This window comes from Ambystoma mexicanum, chromosome 3p (assembly GCF_040938575.1).
Source record: "Ambystoma mexicanum isolate Mex_15411 chromosome 3p, UKY_AmexF1_1, whole genome shotgun sequence".
NCBI classification, from domain to species: domain Eukaryota; kingdom Metazoa; phylum Chordata; class Amphibia; order Caudata; family Ambystomatidae; genus Ambystoma; species Ambystoma mexicanum.
This window is the reverse complement of record NC_090925.1, coordinates 509,389,213-509,408,478: the sequence shown is the minus strand read 5'-3', so window position 1 is coordinate 509,408,478 and position 19,266 is coordinate 509,389,213. Positions and strand designations below refer to the sequence as shown.

At 43.6% G+C, this 19,266-nt stretch overlaps 1 protein-coding gene across 1 annotated transcript in view; it reads right to left on the bottom strand.

The window, feature by feature from the left end:
• The window catches only part of PEDS1 (plasmanylethanolamine desaturase 1), a 378,660-nt gene that overhangs the window by 310,621 nt on the left and 48,773 nt on the right, over positions 1-19,266 (bottom strand). Inside the window, exon 2 of the mRNA XM_069651175.1 lies at positions 9,478-9,597. Within this exon, the coding sequence (XP_069507276.1) occupies positions 9,478-9,597 (120 nt within the window). The remainder of the gene's footprint in view (positions 1-9,477; positions 9,598-19,266) is intronic.

Below are 19,266 nucleotides of genomic sequence, written 5' to 3'. Positions count from 1 at the left end.
AGAAGCCACTCGTGCACACAAACATTTGACATTTATTGCAAACAAAGTAAAGGTTTTAAAAAGTTTGAAACATCCCTTGCAAATGCTCACCCTGCATAAAATCTACTCGACTGAGTGAAAAGACTTTGCGTGCCACGTGATCAAGATCTGTAAAATGTATAAGGTTAGCTGCATGAATGGACAGAAATAGATACGATGAAGACTCTAAACAGTTCAGCAAGCTCTCCACTGCAGGTGCCAATATAAAATACAATCATAATCAAAGAGTAAAACAGCTTTGGGGCGACCTACAGCATATGGTATTTCAGTAGCTCTGTAGCTGTATAGACTGGATGGATCCATTGATCATTAATTTGCATAACCACCACCTGAGCTTTGTGTATTCAATAGGGAAGAGGAAAGGAAGTAAGAGATTAAGAAGAGTGAACAGTGTAACAGAACTGGGCAAACAAGGTGGAATATTGTAGTTTGCAGCCATCTCACTTTCCGGGTAGCTGGTATAAAGCAACAGATTGATAAGATAGACTGTTAAGGAGTATGGGATAAGTTTATGGATCGATTATCATTTGCACAGGTTTATGCAACCGGCAGGTCACAGAACTAGGCTTGCCTTCAAAAGAATTTGGCTCCTAGATGTACACATTTTCAAAAGTGCTCACATGCCAATAAAAGGCAACTTCCTCCAACAAAATGAAATATAGTGGACGCTGAGCTTTAGCTACGCTAAAACCTTACTGTAAAGCATGGCAATGCAGTTTAACAGTCAAAACTGTAATTATGCATGATGTAACATTTTTTAGGAATGGAATTGCATGGCAGTTTTAAAAAAAAGTTTAAACATACTGGTATTTGCCAGACAGGGTAAAGTTGGCTTAATAAAAACAATCATCCCAATTACTTCTAGTTTATAATCATTTGAACAAGAAAAAAAAAGAAAAAAGAAAAAAATAACTTGCCTAGCACTCCCACACAAGCCTTTGGCACTTATGACTGAAGGAGATGGTTACTGCTGAACTCCCTTTCCATTAAGCATTTTGAGCTTGCAGTGAACAGAGAAAAAGAGGGTGGCGGAACCCTGTGGGCAAGAGTGGTATGCAGGGCCCGCTGTGCTTTCAATGAATAGGGCAACTTAAATAGCTAGCTTTGCTACACAAGTGTCAATTTAATTAGCAAACCTATAAAATAGGGTAGCAAATTGATATGTAAAACTGCTTATTTTATGCCTTGCAACGAATATACGTTCCCGGCAGACAGGTTATACTGCGTCCGAGGGGTAGAATCGGAGTAACAGTCTGAGAAAATAATTATTTGTATTCCTGCCTGTGTTCAGAAAATAACTTTAAGGCTAAATGAAACACCAGAACAGAATGTTTAATGCTCAGAGACACATGTTTTTATTTCTTCTGCAGCGGACTCCACATGGTCATACAATCTACCATGTGAACCACTTGGCCTCATTTCTCTGTCTGCCCTCCCCCATTCACAAGGAGAGCATTTATACATTGTACAGTTAGTGTAGTCTTACAAAGGTCTTTGACCCTGGGCTAAATCTCAACTCCATCCAGGGCATCAATGTACTATGTTTCAGCTGTTCTGCTATTATTCAGAAACTTTTTCGGCTATCAAGGGGCACAGAGTGCCTCCGCTTGTCACCCCTGCACACCCCGCGGCATATAGAACGTTCGGGTCAGTAGGAGCGCCACTCCCCATGACTTTAGTTCCATCCTTTTCAACCCAGACCTCTAAAGTTCAGGGACAGCAGAACAAATGTGTACTAGCTATCCACCAAGAGGGACAGTTCAGGAGGGCGACGGGGAATCCGTGGGTGAAAAACCCATCAGAAACAGTTAGAGAGGCATGTTATTTTTCCCCCCATGTAATTGATTCCTTCCTAGCCCCGATTCCTCATCTTTTATAGACTCCCACAGCAGTACATGGATCCGGAGGGATGAGAGCAAGGGCCCCAACTAAACCAGAAGGACAGACCTGCCAAAACCAGTATCCTGATCAGCTTGCTAAACATAACTGCTTGCCACGTAGGCCTCTTTGCCCATGTTTTAGAATCGAGACCCTCCAGCACATCCTTACTGGTCAGATCAGAGCATCCACAAATGCAGGGAATCCTCCTCCTCCTCCTCCTCCTCCTCCTCCTCCTCCTCCTCCTCCTCCTCGGCTCAACTGACAACGCCTTGAGCTCACAAACTAGTTGATGACAAGGAAAATCACCTTAAAGAAGAGTGATCTTAACAACCAAGAAGGGATCAGTTCAAACAAAACTAAAGCCCCATAAGAAATGGCTACACGAAATTTAAATCCCATGCTAGAACAAACTGGCGTAGTGGAAAGATTATAGTCCCTGCAGGAATTGCATGACAGTAGGTCTTGTGAAAGAAAGTCCAGGTTCCCTCCTCCGGCACCAAGGCGAAAACCTAGGCACATAAGGTAGGTCTACTATCAAAGAGTAGCACATACTGGATTTCCTCTAACAATCCCACTCCTCATACCTCAACCTTTCAGCAGCCAAACATGAAGGTGCAGGTTTAGAGATTTGAATGCAAGATTCACCTCGGTGATTGGGAGAGGAGATTTGCTCTGTGGATGGCACCAAGGAGGGCAGATGACTAAGTCTTGTAAATTCGGTTACCCGATTTCCAGGCCTAGTCCAGAGCAATCAAGATCCTTGTGTACCCAAACAAGCATAGCCTCCAGTCAAACAGCAGTAGGACAAGGATCAGCAGGAATGCATAGAGCAGGTTGAAATCCCACACGACCGCCAAAGCATCTCCCAGGGGTCCCGGTCATGGAAATTCCCTGGAGCAGAACCAACTGCACTTACTGTTCACTCGCAAGAAGTTCCCAAATGGGAGAACACCTCCAGCCCTTCCGATAGCACCCTCAATCCTGTCTTCTCAAGGCATCAGCGATCACATTCTCACTGCCGGCCACATGAGCAGATGTCAGACACGCACGTCTCCAGAGCCCAGAACCACAGGTGTTTTACGCCTCTGCACAAAGGCAAGGGGCCCACACCAGCCAGTTTGCTGAGGTAATGAATGGTCACTATTTGGTCTGCCAGGACCAGCACTGTCTTGCCCCATACTGAAGGGAGGTGACTAGGGCCAGCCAGATTGCGCTCAACTACAGCAAATTGAAGTTCCCAGCATTCCAATGGAGCTCGCAGGTGGCTCACAGTTGGGTCATGGAAGTGGGTGCCCAAGCCTTTCAGTTGCACCTCATGACTAGGGTCAGTTGGGGCCAAGGTTGCTGAAACAATTCCCCTTTCAGTAATTGCCTCTCTGGAAACACCATTCCAGGTCTTTCACTGGCACCTGAAGAATATTTGGAGGTGCATCCCTGAAACAGAGATGCCACTTTAATGACCTCATGCCTAGCCCGGACTCCAAAACTACAAGAGGCCAGGAACCTTTTCTTGCAATTGGAAAACGCACATCTTGGAGATGTTCATTACTCCGTTCTTGGGTGGGAAGATCTTGACCAGGCAAGTGTCCAAGACCACCACAAACAACCACAGTTACTGGGACAGCAACACGTTGAGATTTTCTGAACCTCAGGGAGAAGCCCAGGCTGTGCAACAGGCTGCACAAGCAGTGCAAATGTGCCAACGCTTGGGCTGGTGAGAGCGTTTGGTCGAGCCAATTGTCCATATAAGAAAAGACATGAATGCCCTCCCTTCTAAGCAGAGACATCATTAATGCCAGTAGCTTGGTGAAAACACTTGAATTGGTACTTGCAGCCTCCCCGGCCCACAGTACGAATCTCAAGTATTTCCTGATGACAAGACATGCAAGTAGGCATCCTGGAGATCTAAGGGTACATGCCAATCCTGCAGATCAAGTGCGACAATCTTGAACTTGCCTTACAGGTTCAAGAGCCTCAGATCCAAGATGGGATTAAGAGGGAACCATGGGTCTGAAAGTGCTGGCCTGTGCTTTTGGTCTACAGTCAAGACAGAGTCAGGCCTGGACCACAATTCAAGGACTGGATAGTCTACTGCTTGAATGGCAGTAGGGTCTCTTTCGTGCCCCAATTCAGAGCATCCATCAGCATATATTGCATCTTCGGCAAACCCCCCCCTGCTGAACCTCTGCCCCTCACCCCACTCTCCCTCGCTCGCTCAAGGCATCAACCACGTTGTCCATCAGTAGCCGAGGCCTGGCCACAGTAGGCGCAGGGAGCATATAGTATTCCGGTGAGTTGTCCAGACCACTTGCATCCTGTAAATCAGTAGCAAGAACCAACATGTAAACCTTCCTCCCCATAAAATTCCTTTGGGATGTTCTGAACTCCCCTGCAGTGTAGGGATTAGAATACAAAAAGGAATGGTTGGCCCATCATCATAAATGTTCCTTCCAATACATGAATACATCCCTATAGTGTGGAGCATACTCCCAAGGCACCGAGTCAGTCTACACAACAGAGGGAGGCGTCTGGGTTGGAGGGTCAATATCCAAAGATTAAGCCGTGTGGCCGAGACTAGCCATCAGACTTCAACATGACCGAACCCAAGGGCATACAGTTTTGTGACTTTACAGCTTGTCCAGTCGCAGTGGACTCAAGCACTGGCAGGGCTGAGGCCGAAGCAGTCAGCTCTGAAACCGCTGGCATCTTAACAAAGATGTAGATCTTAAACTGGAAGGCCTCCCATTCTTCTGGAGTAGAGGATTGGATGGTCAAAAGCACCCAAGAGTCCCGTTTCCCAGAAGAATCTCTGGAACAGTGGTGTTCACCACAACACAAGAGTAACAGGGGATACCAGGGATATCTATGTACTCTGACCTGGCCTGGAATGAACATATAGAAAATAAGATAGAAGGTCAGAGTACTGTTCTGTTCAGAAGACAGGTGCTAGTGTACTGTACATGTCTACAAGGTCGAGCTGATTAATTGGTGCACAAACCTACTGTCAAGCACCAACGTCCACCAATGAACAAAAACCTGAGATGAAACAATTGAATTCAACCCAGTGGACGCTCAAATATAATTAAATATTTTTATTGACATTATTAAACAAATCATTAAAAAAACTAATTTTTCAACAATAAAAACATACAGTAATATTAGTAGCAAAAGTTATGTTCATGTGGATCAACCCCATCAATTCATCATTGGGCTGACCTGATACATCATTCCCATCTAAAAACCACTATCAACCACACTACAACCACACCACTTTCATACACATCCATTCAAAAATGCATTCAATAATGACAAACATCTCATCAATAAAAATCAAACATTCTAAAACACCTATTATACCATTTTTTATCCATTATTAATATGAACCATAAAGTTTAGCACCACTGAGCCTATTCCTCATTAATGTAATCTCTTCTGGCTCAGGCTAACATGGCTTTAAACTATTCACAAATAATAGTACACTCCCCAACCCTGTGGTGTTCACCCCATAAAGGAAGAATGGTGTTTAAAAGATTCACTGGGTGAAGGAGACCTACTGCAGTGCTTCCATTTGTCCTCATGAACCAGTCCCCGTTCTTCAGTGCAATATTCAGCACCAGGCAACCTCCACGAGTCAGTTTGTTATCTTTTTCCTTGTAGAGGACCAGCTTCAAACCTCCCATTCATGAAGCACCTCGGGGTGCATCAACTGACACGAATCACAATCCTGAAGGTCATGCCCCTAAACTAAGCACTGTCCCGGGAGGATAGCTCAGCAGCAACGTGCTCGCCTTGGAAACAAACAAAAGCAACACTGGTTTGATCCCTGGGTCCACGCTTAGAAACCTCTGGGTATTAAAGCGCATTATAAAATACGCAACTAAAACATTCCTGTAACAGCCCCTCGATGCCCCAGGCTGTGTGAGCGCTTTAAAAATGCAAAATAAAATGCAAAAATAAAAGCACCATAAAAACAAAATCTGTGGGGATTGGAGCCATACATCCAACATCCACAGTCAACGCAGGGCTTAAAGCTAGAGTACTTCGAAAGAATCGGCATAATGTTGAAAAATGGGAAGTGGCAAACAAAATGAGAAGTGGCAAACACGTTGCTTGCGTCACAGAGTGGTGCGAGGGGGGAAAAGGAACCAAGGCATGTGGCCCAGCACGCCAATCTCTCATATTTTACACACCTCCCCCCCCCGAAGTCATATCAGGCATAGGGCGCATTGAGAGGTGCCAACACAGCGCCACTCTGCACCCCATGGTGGCAGACAATTCTGAAGAGCAGCTGCACTGGGCAATAGATAAAGATGAGGAATCAGGCATGCTGTGTTTATAGTTTGGTGGAAAACGTATTCAACCGTAAATAACAGCGACTCCATTAGATGTAGTAGTTTACTGGTCCATTGTGCAACACTTTCAGAATTTCGTCTCAAGGGTCCATTTTTGTAATACTTTAATGTGGTTCAGACATTAATTTAAAAATCTACAGCTAAACATACTGATAAACTAAATCAGCACTTGTTCTGTGGGTGCATTTCTGCAGATCAACGAGTGCTGTGGCGGATAAGGACGCAGACTTTAGGACATTTGCAAGGTGTATTAATCAAATAATATGAAGGTCTAACTAGCCCAAACGCTATGGGGTATTCCCTACCTGTATGAATAACTAAGGTGCTCGTCAGTCCGACAGTCCAAAACGAATATGTCCACTTACCAAATGCTAAAGCTAACTGACCCTACCACTAACTTAACTTCAGGAAAATGAATCCGCTTCTACTGATGTAAAATTCACACACCTCTTACTAGGCCTCTTCTTAACATGCAATTTTTAAACGGTCTTGTGACTTCCTATCAGGTTGTGTAGTTCATTCATGAGATTATGCACTTTACTTTCCTCTATAGAAATTGGTTTTCTTGACTCTAGTCAAATCCTAGATCAATCTTAATGTTCTTTGCATGAGCTGGCGAAGTAAAGTTTCCTGTGGTTCTTGTCTCCTTGACATTGATAGTTCACCTTTTCATGGTCTGCTCTCTGCAGTTTACTTATCATAGAGTCTTCTCTTTGGCCTTCAGTCAATTAGTCTTCCTTTATTATATTCCACTCCAACTCTTGACCCCAGTGTTAACTTTCCCCTCTTACCAGGGGATGGGAATCCTTGTCTTATTGATCTCCCTCTCAGGGATGTACATTATCTTTCGTTCAGTGAGAAAGTTCACCTCTTACTTTTGCTTCCACGCTTCTCAATTCCTTCACTTCAACCTAGATTAATTTCTAGTGGTACTCCAACATGATTGATCTCCCTCTCAAGGAGCAATAGCACTGGTCCCACAGCACCTGCGGCGTTCCAAGTGCACTTCAGATACTTTTAAAGGCAGTTAAAGGTGATCAACTTTGCAAGCTTCACTTCTAATGTGCAAGTTAAGAGTCCTGTTTGAACTCCTGGGGTGTGTCTCCCCTTCCCTCCCCTCCCCTTGGTGTCTCGACAGGGCCATGCAGTTCGGGGGGGGGGAGGAGGGGGGTCTCCCGATTGGGGAGAAAGGACGAATTACCTCAATTCGTCACACAGTCCACTGTAGTCAATTATTACTTTCTTGAAGCAATATTTTTATTAGCAAATTCATACGTCACATTTTGAAATATCCGCCACAGTCAGTTTTTAATAAGTTACACATTTAACTCCATTGTTGCGAGTGTTGCCCAACTACATTTTAATTAGCGCTGTGCTTCGAAAGCACAGAGAACGAAATAGTGTGGGGAAGATGCATAATCTTTTAAATGTACATGGCACACAAATTTACACATCCACAGTTGCATGGTTTAAAAAAGGGCATACATCACCCTCTTTCAGAGGTTTAGTGAGGCACAATAACAGTTAAGCCACTAAGCAAGGAGAAAACAGTCATACTTTGTATTCAAGTTAACTTCTATGCTTCAGAACCAACCTACATAAGTTGTATTGCCTCACAGCACCACCCCAACAACCTTCCATCCCCACACCCCCCCCCCCCCCCCAATACCAACAGTTACTCACAGGATTCTGGAAATGTTATTCATCTCTGCTAGTGCTCTGTAACCCCCCCCCCCCAAAAAAAAAGCATTTGCCGTTCATGTAAGCTGGCTGCATTTATTGTTTGCATTTTCTGGTTTCCAATCTTTTAACACAGCATCTCCAGGTTTCTCAAGACCCACAGACACAACTAGGCTGCTTGACCAGCTAACCTAGCATGCTGCGTTTTTATTTTAGTGGAAAATGTATTCAACCTTAAATGACGGTGCATCCTCTAGCAGCAACCAATAAAGAGCCTGGTGGCTCCATTCAGATGCCTAGCTGCTGAGTGGCGTACTGCTTTCAAAAGAAGCAAAGAAGCTATGGCAAGGCCAGCCAGCACAGCATCACTCGAATCAAGGCAGAAAAACAACCCGGGACAACCACTTGTAAGCCAACTGGTGGAATTAGAACCATTTTCCTCTGGAAAATTGCCCCAATAGCAGATTTGTCAGCAGCCTGGTTAGGAGTGAGTTTTACTGTGGATGCTGGATCAACTTTTCAACGACTTCGCCAACAGGGCTCAGACTGGACACTACCGATCATGAGCAAGCTCCTGCAGCCATGTATGAACCAGAAATCTACATGAGCTGCCGAGAATAGGCAGTCTTGGTTGAATCAGTATCAACCAGCCAGGATTCAATTACTGCCAAACAGACCCCACTAGTGCTGGGCATTCTAAAATGACCACATAAGAAGATACGTGTGTTATCTGCCCAGAGCTTACTGTTGTAAATGAGAATGTACTTTTATTTTAGACAAGGAGTCACACTGAAAGATGCAAAATTTCCCCTTGCAGCAGTTTCTACCAAGGTCAATAAACTGTCAAGAAGATGTGTATTAATTCAGAGTGTTTCAACCTTGATTACATTAAATTATCTCCTTTGGTGCTGATCTTGCAGTGCATAGAGGTTATCTGCTAAATTTCTGCTCGTTAGCAAGGTAACAGTAGTGCGCACTAATCCACCTGAACTCCATGCAGAATTCACCATTAGTTTCAGATATTTACCAACAAAAAGGCAATTAGTCTCAAACGGTATGTTCAGTTCAGGCCTCCAACCCCCCCCCCCCCCAAAAAAAAGCCATAAAATAAAAATATTGCTACTTGTAATTAAAAAGAAAGTTCGAGTTGAAAGGGCGACTGCTCGAATACTTCTGTTGAGATTTTTTTATATGCATCATATGGTTACGACAATATGTCTTTATTCGATACCATCAAGTATCTCAACTTTCCTTGAGATGTTAGACTAATTTGTTTGAGGGAGTAGAGTGTGCAAACTGGACAAGAGGCAGCTAGAGTTGTGGTTTTACTCTGGCCTCAACTAGAGAAATTCAAAAGACTAGTTCAACATTGGTGGTAAGACCACTTCAATCATTTTATTTTTTTCTATTTTTTTTAAATGTACCCGAAAGCCAACTAAGTGCTTAGGTACGCCAACAATACAAATGATAAACAAGTGTTTTTCATAATAACCATGTAAATCTGAAGAAAAAAAAATCAACTTACTTATTCCAATTATTATCATCGTTGTATGGTCCATACTTAAATGAAGAAGAAGATTGCAAAAGTTGAATGAAAGCAAACAAAAACATGAAATTACAGAAATCCACTCCTGCAAACGTTTTCCTGTGGGGGAGAAAAAAATTAAATATAAAATCAGCTTAATCAATCCAGTGAACAAAAATCATACAGTAAATTATTTAAAAAACCAACACTTGCGGGTGCACGCAAAAGGATAATCCATCTAATGTGCCACACACAGTAGTAATCAAACAAGTCGCACAATAGTGCATTTTCCAGCCTTTGGGTCCATGCGTTTTTCTCCAAAAGTGGTAATGTTCCGACTATGTAAAGAGTCACTAAGGAAACGAGGTCCTTTCTTTATAAATCTGAGGCTACAAAATGGACAAAAAGCAGAGAAAGCACTATGGCAGCAAAATAGAGACGGCACTGCCTTACAATTTCCTTTTGAGATAGCCTAACAGGTGTAGTAATAACTGGGGCTGTGAGTTACAGGGGTTCATGCACATGTAGTGCTAGTGTGGGCTTTGCACAGAAACAGACATATAAAACATCATAAATGGCAATTGCAGCTGGCGCGCACCAGCTGGAAATGCACACATTTAAAAATGTTCCATTTCAGGGTAACATTTCAATTGACTGGCTTTCACTGCATCTAAATACTAACAAACTAACAGGCCAACCATTCCCAGTAACATCTTCTTAACATAAATTAGTGCAAATTGGTCCAGATCAAATAACCTGAATACGATTTTGAAATGCTCTTCTGCAATGAGGTTTAGCTGTGTGGATTAATTCAATGAGATCTTCTAAACCTGCAGCAGAGCAGCAGTTTGTGTGGCAAGCTGTGAAATATGTGCTGCTAAACGAACACTATTGTGTGAGCAGGAAGGAAATGTTACATTTGTAGTTTAACAAAACTGTCGTTTTCAAAGGGGAAAAATACTGGTCAGGACCGATGAGGTGACATGATATATAGTCAAAGGGGAAGGATTCTTTTGTTTTAAAAAGAACTGGGAGAGGGTGTGCTGGTCAGACGTGCAGGAACCACAGGAGGCAGACATTCACTGGTATACAGGGAGTGAGGCTTGAGGCCTTCCCGAGAGCTTGGCTTAGACAGTGCTAGAAGGCTTGCTGGGGTCGTGACATTCCTTATCGGTGGGTGAATTAAGTGATAAGTTTTGCCGCGGTCAGCGGTGCCAGGAATCTCGCAAATTTCTAGGTAAATATGAAGTGAGGATTTGCTGCATGAATGCATGGCAGGTAACCAGGCAGGGTTAGTAGACTGTGTTCATGTATAATGTGTATTAATGTTTAAAACAATAGTTTAAAATGTTCATGGAAAAAGTTGCTTTGCTGTTGTGATTTTCTCTCAATCTCAAACTGCATTTCCTGCCAATTTCTTCGTGTACAAGGACATTGGGTAAGAATGTTCGGGGGAGCCTTTTGATGGGTGTGAACTTTGTAATGTAAAATATATAATTATTTTTTTTCTTGTACACATGACATATCGCAAGATGTATTTCATCTGAACAATTCTGTACATCATTAGTACATAAAAATGTAAACTTAAAAGAGGTGGTACTTCAAATTTTACCACATGTGGTAAAATGAATTAAGTTTTTTGTTTTCCTAGTAAGTGAGTTTAGGAGTGTATGGTGTGTGTATACTATTACCTGTTTCTAACGCGATATGTTTTGCACTTGGCTGCTACAGCATCACAGACCAGTTGGTGAGAGAAAGGGATTATATCACAAACTAAGTGCAATAGGTCCGGTAGATTGAACTGTAAAAAAAAAAAAAAAAAAAAAAAATGCATGGGATAAAGGACAGGTGTCATATTCCGAGGAGTGTTCCCACTATAAAAAGGGAATCCACCAGTGTATCACTACAATAATAAGATACCACTATTTACCACCACTATTTACCACGATAATAAAACACTCCAAGATTAGGTGTCACTCTGCTAGACAATATAACATAGGGCGTCTAGCAGGCTCTGCTGCATGGCTGGTCCCTTAATAAAGGTCAAGCAATAGCATATGCAACACATTTGTTATCAGGATTTTGGCAAGGTAGTGCAGGATATTTGCCTCTGAAAAGGTAACAGATGTGCTTTAACTACAGTGGATCAAGTAAAAAAAATGTAAAAGCTTAGTGTATATTCATGATGGCTGTTATAAAACAGTTGTAAAGGCACTGTGTGCAGTTGAAGTTTCTTTAAACAACTTTAACTGTACAGGCAGCAACCATGTCCTCTATCGCTGAATTTCCACCTTCATTCAGCTAACAGAATTGGTTTGTCAGTGTTCTAACTTCATAAGACTGGCTGGTTACATGCCATTCTTATGAAAGTTATAACACTACAGTGTGTCTTAAGAATTCAATGTTCCAACAGCAGTATAACATACACAAGCTCCCTCTAGCTAAAGAGTGCCTGGAGGTTACCGGTTTTTGATCATTGCCGCCAAAGAATTGAAACAAAAGACATAGAATATTATAAAAATGGGATGCCTGCAAGATGTTAGAAGACCGGTTTGGAGCACATTAGGTTGTTTATTCTACATTTTGAAATGTCTTGTAAAACAAGTATTTTTTGTTTAACCATACTACAGCTAAACAAATAAGAGTGCAGCCTTCATTTACGGAGAGTGTAGAGCTGCATTGGCGCATCTTTGGTGGGTTAGTGTTTTTCTTAGGGAAATTTTGTTTAACAAGTTTATCTGTGGCAGTGTACAGTGCATTGGGTTCACCTGTGTTTTGAGATTGGAGCTCTGTTGTGATGTCGGTTAGGGTGAAAAGCAAAAATGATTTAGATGTGGTTATTGTGCAATACCTTACTCAGACTACCCAAGAAGAATTGTGCAGAATCATTTGCACTTTGGAAACAAAAAAGGTTGCATTTGTTTATATCCATGTAAAAGCAACCAAAAAAAGAAGCTTCAAACTTGATACCTTGTTATGCTAGAATATACAATGTTAGAGTAAGTGTTCAATTTCACGTTCTGCTATGTCATGGCAGACATTTATGGCTCACAATTTGTAGTCAAATGCCTTAACACCTCCGTTCTGATGGCAATCTGACACTCCAAAAGACACGGGGGAGCATTCACCCAAGCTACTGCCATGTGTACTCTACCTACTTATCCCCATACTTGCTTTTCCATTGCAGCAGTTTACAATTCCACGCGGGTAGGTCCCAAGAACCTTTGCACACTAAGATGCTTTCTACACAATCATGGTCAGTGGAGCTTTGTAACATGCTCTGGGCTCTTTGCTTTGATTGGGGTTGCACCCTAGAGGCAAACAGCGATTGGTAGCAACACAAAGGGACATGGGTGCCAAACTTTGTTTTATCCATTTACTGCCTTTCAATCCTTAATAGCATCTGTGGCTCAAAACCCACCTCGACATGACGTAGATATGTTTAAATCCCCCTCCAGGTTACAAATCACAGCCTTCGCTGCCTGCCTTACTGGTGAAAACTGGCGGATGCCTCCATGAATGCGAGGGTCCACACCAGGAATTCGATTTACACATTGGCATACTGACATTTTATTTTAGGCACCATCATTCAAGTGTTTTACAGTGGCAATACGTTCGGTACAGGCAGCATGAACACGTTTTTACATGGCACTGCTGGCGAGTAAAGTAGATCAAGAACGGGTGATTTGCACTGACAACACAAGCATATATTACAGGCGGATTAGCATTACGTAAGTGCTTTACGGTGACATTTGGTCACAGGCAGCAGGGTATAGGTGAGGGGCGGAGTACTTTACAAAGCAATGTTGTTGCATGTCAGGCATAGGCACCAAAAACACTTGCATCACAGTGGCAATACTGGCTTATATTTTGGGCATTGGCATCGCGAAATGTCATACAATGCTCCTGTGTATGGTCTGTGACTCGGCCTTCATCTATTGGACTTTTTCCAGAAACTAAATTAGATGTCTTTACCTGGCTCTGTCAAAAACGGTGCTATAAAACGCGTAATTTCAACCCATCTAAATAAAATTCTTGAATTGATAGCTGGTCTGCAACCACTTCCCTCAGACATCAGTTTGAGCTCCCTCACTACTCCTGAGCGCTTACAATGTTCAGGGAAAATATGCATGCTCTTCCAATTAAATGATCTGTAGATGCCACTGGCCTGGTGATTTATAATGGAAGGGCCTCATCTGGATATCCAGTCTCCAGCTGCCTTCCAGAAGCAGTGCTCCTCACCAAGAAAGGACTAGACCCAGAACAATGGATGTGGGGGGTAAAGACTGCTACTGCACATGTTGAGTTTTCCTCCTTTGGGTTGGTTTTCCTCAATTTCCGACCCTTTATACCACGAGCGCCTGGGGACCAACTCCGTTGGTGATGGTGTGTGGTACAAAATCCTTTAACATTGCAGGACTTCCAGACCTTAGTTCAAGCACTTCTGGTCTTGCACATCGATGGGGAAATGCTCTCCCGACAGGGATCCCAGATGCTCACTTGGCTCTGCATTGCGGAAGCAGATATTTGACCGAATTACTCCCATCCTACACAGCTACATTGGCTTCCACTCTAAGCCAGGATACTGTTAAACACTGCATGGCGCCACCACAAAGCAGAAACAAGTAGCACACCAGCGTGGCTGGGGGCTAAGCTCCACACATCTGGTGGCACAGGCTCCTCGCACAGCAAATTGGCCAACCGGCTTGAATCACAAGTTGTCCGCATAGAGGAAACTCAAAATCCTCTTGTCATGCACCCACCCTCTCGAACTCTATCCCGGTGTCAGCTCGGCATGCCCCCACAATTCTACAATTTCACAAAACTCTCAAAACATGGCTCTTTCAACACCTCACCAAGGGCTAATTTCAATGGACCCACAACGCACAGACCGTTTTCATTCGGATGGTTCCACTAAAACATGATAAACCACAAGTAAAACACAGGCATACATAATATGGAAGGATAGCTCAGGGGCATCGTGTTTATCTTGGAAGCAAGACACTGCAGCGCAACAGGTTTGAATCCCGATCCCACTCTTAAAAAAAAAAAAAAAAAAAAAAAAAAACACTTGCTGGTATTAATAGCGTTATAAAAGGAGCAATAAGGACCACAGATTCTCAATTATAAAAACCAAACTGGAAAAAATAAACGAAGGGGCAACATGCAAAACCAGGTGTGTCTGAAAATGGTGCCCACTAGGCATCCATCTGTGCAGAGCAGCAGAAACGCAGCGGTAACGCCATTACTGCTGCATTACCGCTCTGGAGTTTGGCCAGAAAGTTTGAGATCGACCTCAAGCTTTGATCTGGAGGTAAATCTGGCCACTTTCCACCCATTTTCAGCGCAATTTGTGCTGTACTTATTGTGCCGATAGTGCCCAATAGGAGTGCTGTGGAATGGGGAGTTGCAACTTGCTGCAACTCGTGATCTGGCGCTAACAGCGCCGGAACGGGTTGCGGTGACGCCAATTGCATTGGACGCATCGCCCAACTTGTGATGAGGCACATAGTCTATTTATCAAATAGCGTTCTTTAATGCCCATCTCCATGGCATAGTTTGAGGTTTTTGGCTTAACATACACTTTACAGTATTTACAGTCTTCAGAGCCACAAAACCATTTCCTAAGATATGCACGAGTTAGGACAAGGGTATGGGGTTTTACAAATGTTAGACCCTCCCAGTTCAAGAGCCACTGATGGTTCTCCAGCTGTAGCAATACAGTATGTGTGATCTCTCTCCATCATCCGCTCTATCCATCTCTACATCACTCTCCCCTGTATGTAAACCTGTAGCAGCATGAAAACGTTCTACAGTGGCAATGCCAACATATATTCTTTGGACAGGAGTCAATTTTCTTTGGGCACACCCACCAAAACAAAAAAAGGGGGAGGCAGCATTGGCATACATCGTTAACAACTTCCCGCATGTGACAACTTTAAGGCACAGATACTAATAGAGGACACAAGTTCCAACAACCAGAACTGAATAGAAAACAGATTTAGGGACTGCTAACTAGGTTCATGCTCATATCATGGTTTTATCTGAGTCTTGTGTGGGGCAGTCACACCATCAGCACTAGCCAAAAGGCGTGTATGTCTCCACCTTCGTGTTACACCTTTTGAAATTGCTGAGCGCCGCCAGTGTCAGAGTCAAGCACTCATTCCAGAAGTCTGCCTGCACAACAGATTTGAATCCAAGCAGGTCCAACTCAGCACTTCATATTTGCAAGGTTAAAAGCATTCACTTTATCAGACCAATTTTAATAGTGCCACTGAATACAGCGACTGCTTCCATCGCAGCGGGTTTTGATCCTTCACCATCCAATGAACAGGGCAAGGAAAGCTGGCATGTAAGTCATTACCATTATCCGGTTGGCCCCCACCCGCTTTTCTCAGGTGCAAGTGCTTAAGGATTCAAGCCGTTACCCCCGACTCCCATATTAAAACCAGCTACAATTTGGAGGTCCTCACGGAGCAAACATTTAACGCGCTTCCCGCTGTGCTCATTAGAGACAACAGGTCAAATCTGGCACAAATCAGAAAAAATAACCGAAGTGCTTCTGTGATTTTTCGATTCGTGCCATATTAATCCTCATTCAGAGACACCACCACTACATAATGTAGGGTTTGAAACAAAAGCAACACGACATGAAACATTTTTAAAAAAGCGGGATATTAGTACACTGCTCCGAAAGGACCATCCGAGGCCAAAAGGTGGCGGTCCCAGTACAGTTACAATGGCAGCTTTGTGAGACGTGAGGGAAAAAAGTGCAGCATGGAGGACAACAATGATGCCCGTCTGCGGCTCGCAAGGCCATTTTCACTACGTTCAGCGGGGGAACCTCGCAGCAACCGGCACGAGGCTGCAGGAGCCTTACAACATCAGCTGCATTTGCCATTATCTGCCACGTGCAGGAGGAAGCGCGCTACATGTGCCTTGCAGCCCTGCAGGGCATTCCTTCATTGCCCGAGAGCTCCACTTGCCCATCTAGGGTTGAAGTAGGGTGGCCGACTTGGAGATCCTTTTGTGGGACCCTTGCCCACAAGCTGGTAATGACGTCACAGCATCATTCACGTTTGGCCCGCCCCGTTGCCTGCTGTGCAGGTTTATCACCTCCCAATAAAGCGGGACTCCAGGCGACGCACTTCTAGCCCATCTGCACAGCAGTCCTGTCACGTCAGCAGCTGCATTGCAACGCGACTTATTTAGGGTGTCTCTCAGATTAGCTGCCACTTATTATAATAGGAGCAGGGAGGGGGTCATATACATATTTCCAGCCAATCGAAATAAAAGTGGCTGGCAAGAGGTAGCTAATCTGTGAGACCGCAATTAGCTGTGGCCCGTGCACCATGCAGCGGCCAGCCCCAGGACCCAGCATGCCTTAATGTGTTCTAACAGAGCAAGTCGGGACAACCCGCGTCCCGCAGAGCCACTCAGCAAACTGCGGGACACAGTCCCCAATAACGGGACAATCCCACAAAATATGGGACAGTTGGCCACCCTAGGTTGAGGCCAAACTAAAAACGTTTTTTTGGCCATACTGCCAATTAGGTACCTTCTGACCAGCACTAAAAGGTGGTCGCCTGCCTCCCCCGAGTGAGCACAGGAGTGTGCCGATTGGCCGTCCCCCTCCAACTAGTGGACCTATCTGGAGCCGGCAGGCTAGAAGCCACCCCCCACACCAAGACCCACAAAGGCCCCTGCCTGTGTGGGCCTGGCAGGACCCGCCACCCCCGAAGAACCTAATGGAACCGTCATTAGGCATGCAGCCTGACCAGCCCCCCGACCCCACAAACTTGGACCTCAGGACTTTGTGCACCCCTTAAGAATACTTGTGAGTCTTGGCTGAACATTGGCATCGCTTTTTCCACTGACCTAAACTGCTGTTGAACCAAGGTGTCTCAATGCCATTCTGACTTACTTAATTCCCTTTCCAGGGCATTTCTGGACTTCTTGTGCAAATTCGAATCCTCGTGTTTTTTTAAATTTATTTTTTTTAACATCTCTGCACCCCTTATTGCATTCTGTGCTTTTGGTGTAATTAGAATCCTGGTTTGTTTTTTTAATATCTCTGCACCCCATTTTTCTATACTAAAATGTCAGTTTGCATAAGTTTGTTGCTTCCCTTGGCTACTAGGCTGCCTTGTGAGTTTGTGCTCTGCCCCCCTATCACACTCACCATCTTCCCCTATCTTTTCTAACTGCTATACTATCACCTATCCTTCCCTTAGTCTGGAAGAGGAAAAAAAAAATAAAATCGAGCTTAAAAAAGCAAACCCACAAAAAGAATAAACACATCCTGACCACTAACCCTGGCCTACCGATCGCAAATACCTATGTTGGCGCAACCTCCAACCAGATTTTCACCGATATACTCCTTCTGTCCCCTCTCCAGATCTATGGACTCATCTTCCCTCTACTCTCCCTCTCCTCACACATTAATGGTGGCACTAGATGGGAAATACTCTTAGCAGGTTTGTCATCCATGTCTATCACAATGGCACTATCTCTAGTCCTCCTCCTGGTCCTCCTCCTCCTCCTGGGAAGCAGTATGCCTCAATTGCCAAGTAAAAATTTAGCAAAGCACGGCATCTCTTGGAGTAGGCGTTTCATGTTAAGGAATTACAACACTAATAGTCCGAACAAATAACATTAAAACGGAACATTGAAGATGCAAGGTACACAAAACATGTACTGGGCACGATAAAGATGAATTACTAATTGAGCAAGTGTCCAAAATTAGAATGTACATCTCAGCAGAATAAACATTTTAAATAAAAATACAACACTCATCATAAACGGGGTTGGTGCTGTTTTGAGTACCACAAGCACTCACTTGAATAAATAATGATTTTGATAATGTTCATGTGTCATTTATATAGTGCTGTACATAGAACATTTGTACATACATTTATCATATCAAATGAAGTGGTACTCAACCTTAGAAGAATGAAAGACTAAGTTAGCCTTGCCAAGATTCGTACCTGCGAATCACAGAGCGCAGCAGAGAGCACTCAACCCGCTGATCTATCTTACTGGCTAGAAGCGGGGCATATGTGCAAAAAAGTTAATGCAAGAAATAAATGCAGACGGTTCTGGGCTAATTACAATATGCAACAAGTGAAGTCAAATGAAATGAACTCTTAGCCTTTTCGTAATCAAAGTGCACTGTACAAATGAGCATTTGCGTTTCCTATAATTTACTGGCAGTTTAATATATGTGCACATTTGAAACAAAAAATACAATTATTCCCATTTCAGTAAAATAGCAATACGAGTCATTTCACAGGGATGTTGCTCACAATGAAATCTGGAGAAGTGTCTCGTCTGAGAACTGCATGAAATGGGTTCGAATCAAACTGCTGCTGCCGCCATTTGTAGTGGCTAAAAGTGTACTAAATTGTTAAATCCATGAAATGAAATTTCCTTATTTCGACAAATTGCCTCTCAAAGAACCAAGGGGGAGGTGTCCACCACTTAACTGCGTGTAGCCTTGACTTGCGCTCTAAACAAGCTGTTGGGGCAGAATTCCAATTTGGGCCGCCAGACTACTCTGCCACAACTACCACTATGGAGTTGTGTCTTTCCTTTTGGTTGGAACGCCGCTTCGCCGTAGGGAGATTTTTCCACAGCTTCTGAGGTGAAACTATCTGACCTAATAATTATTTGAGGTTTACAATCTTATATTACAGTCTAAATGCATACACATCAGTCCAACAGCATTGGCCCAATAATATTAGTGTCCGTTTGAGAATGTGCCAATCAGCTCAAAAATAAAGTGTTGAA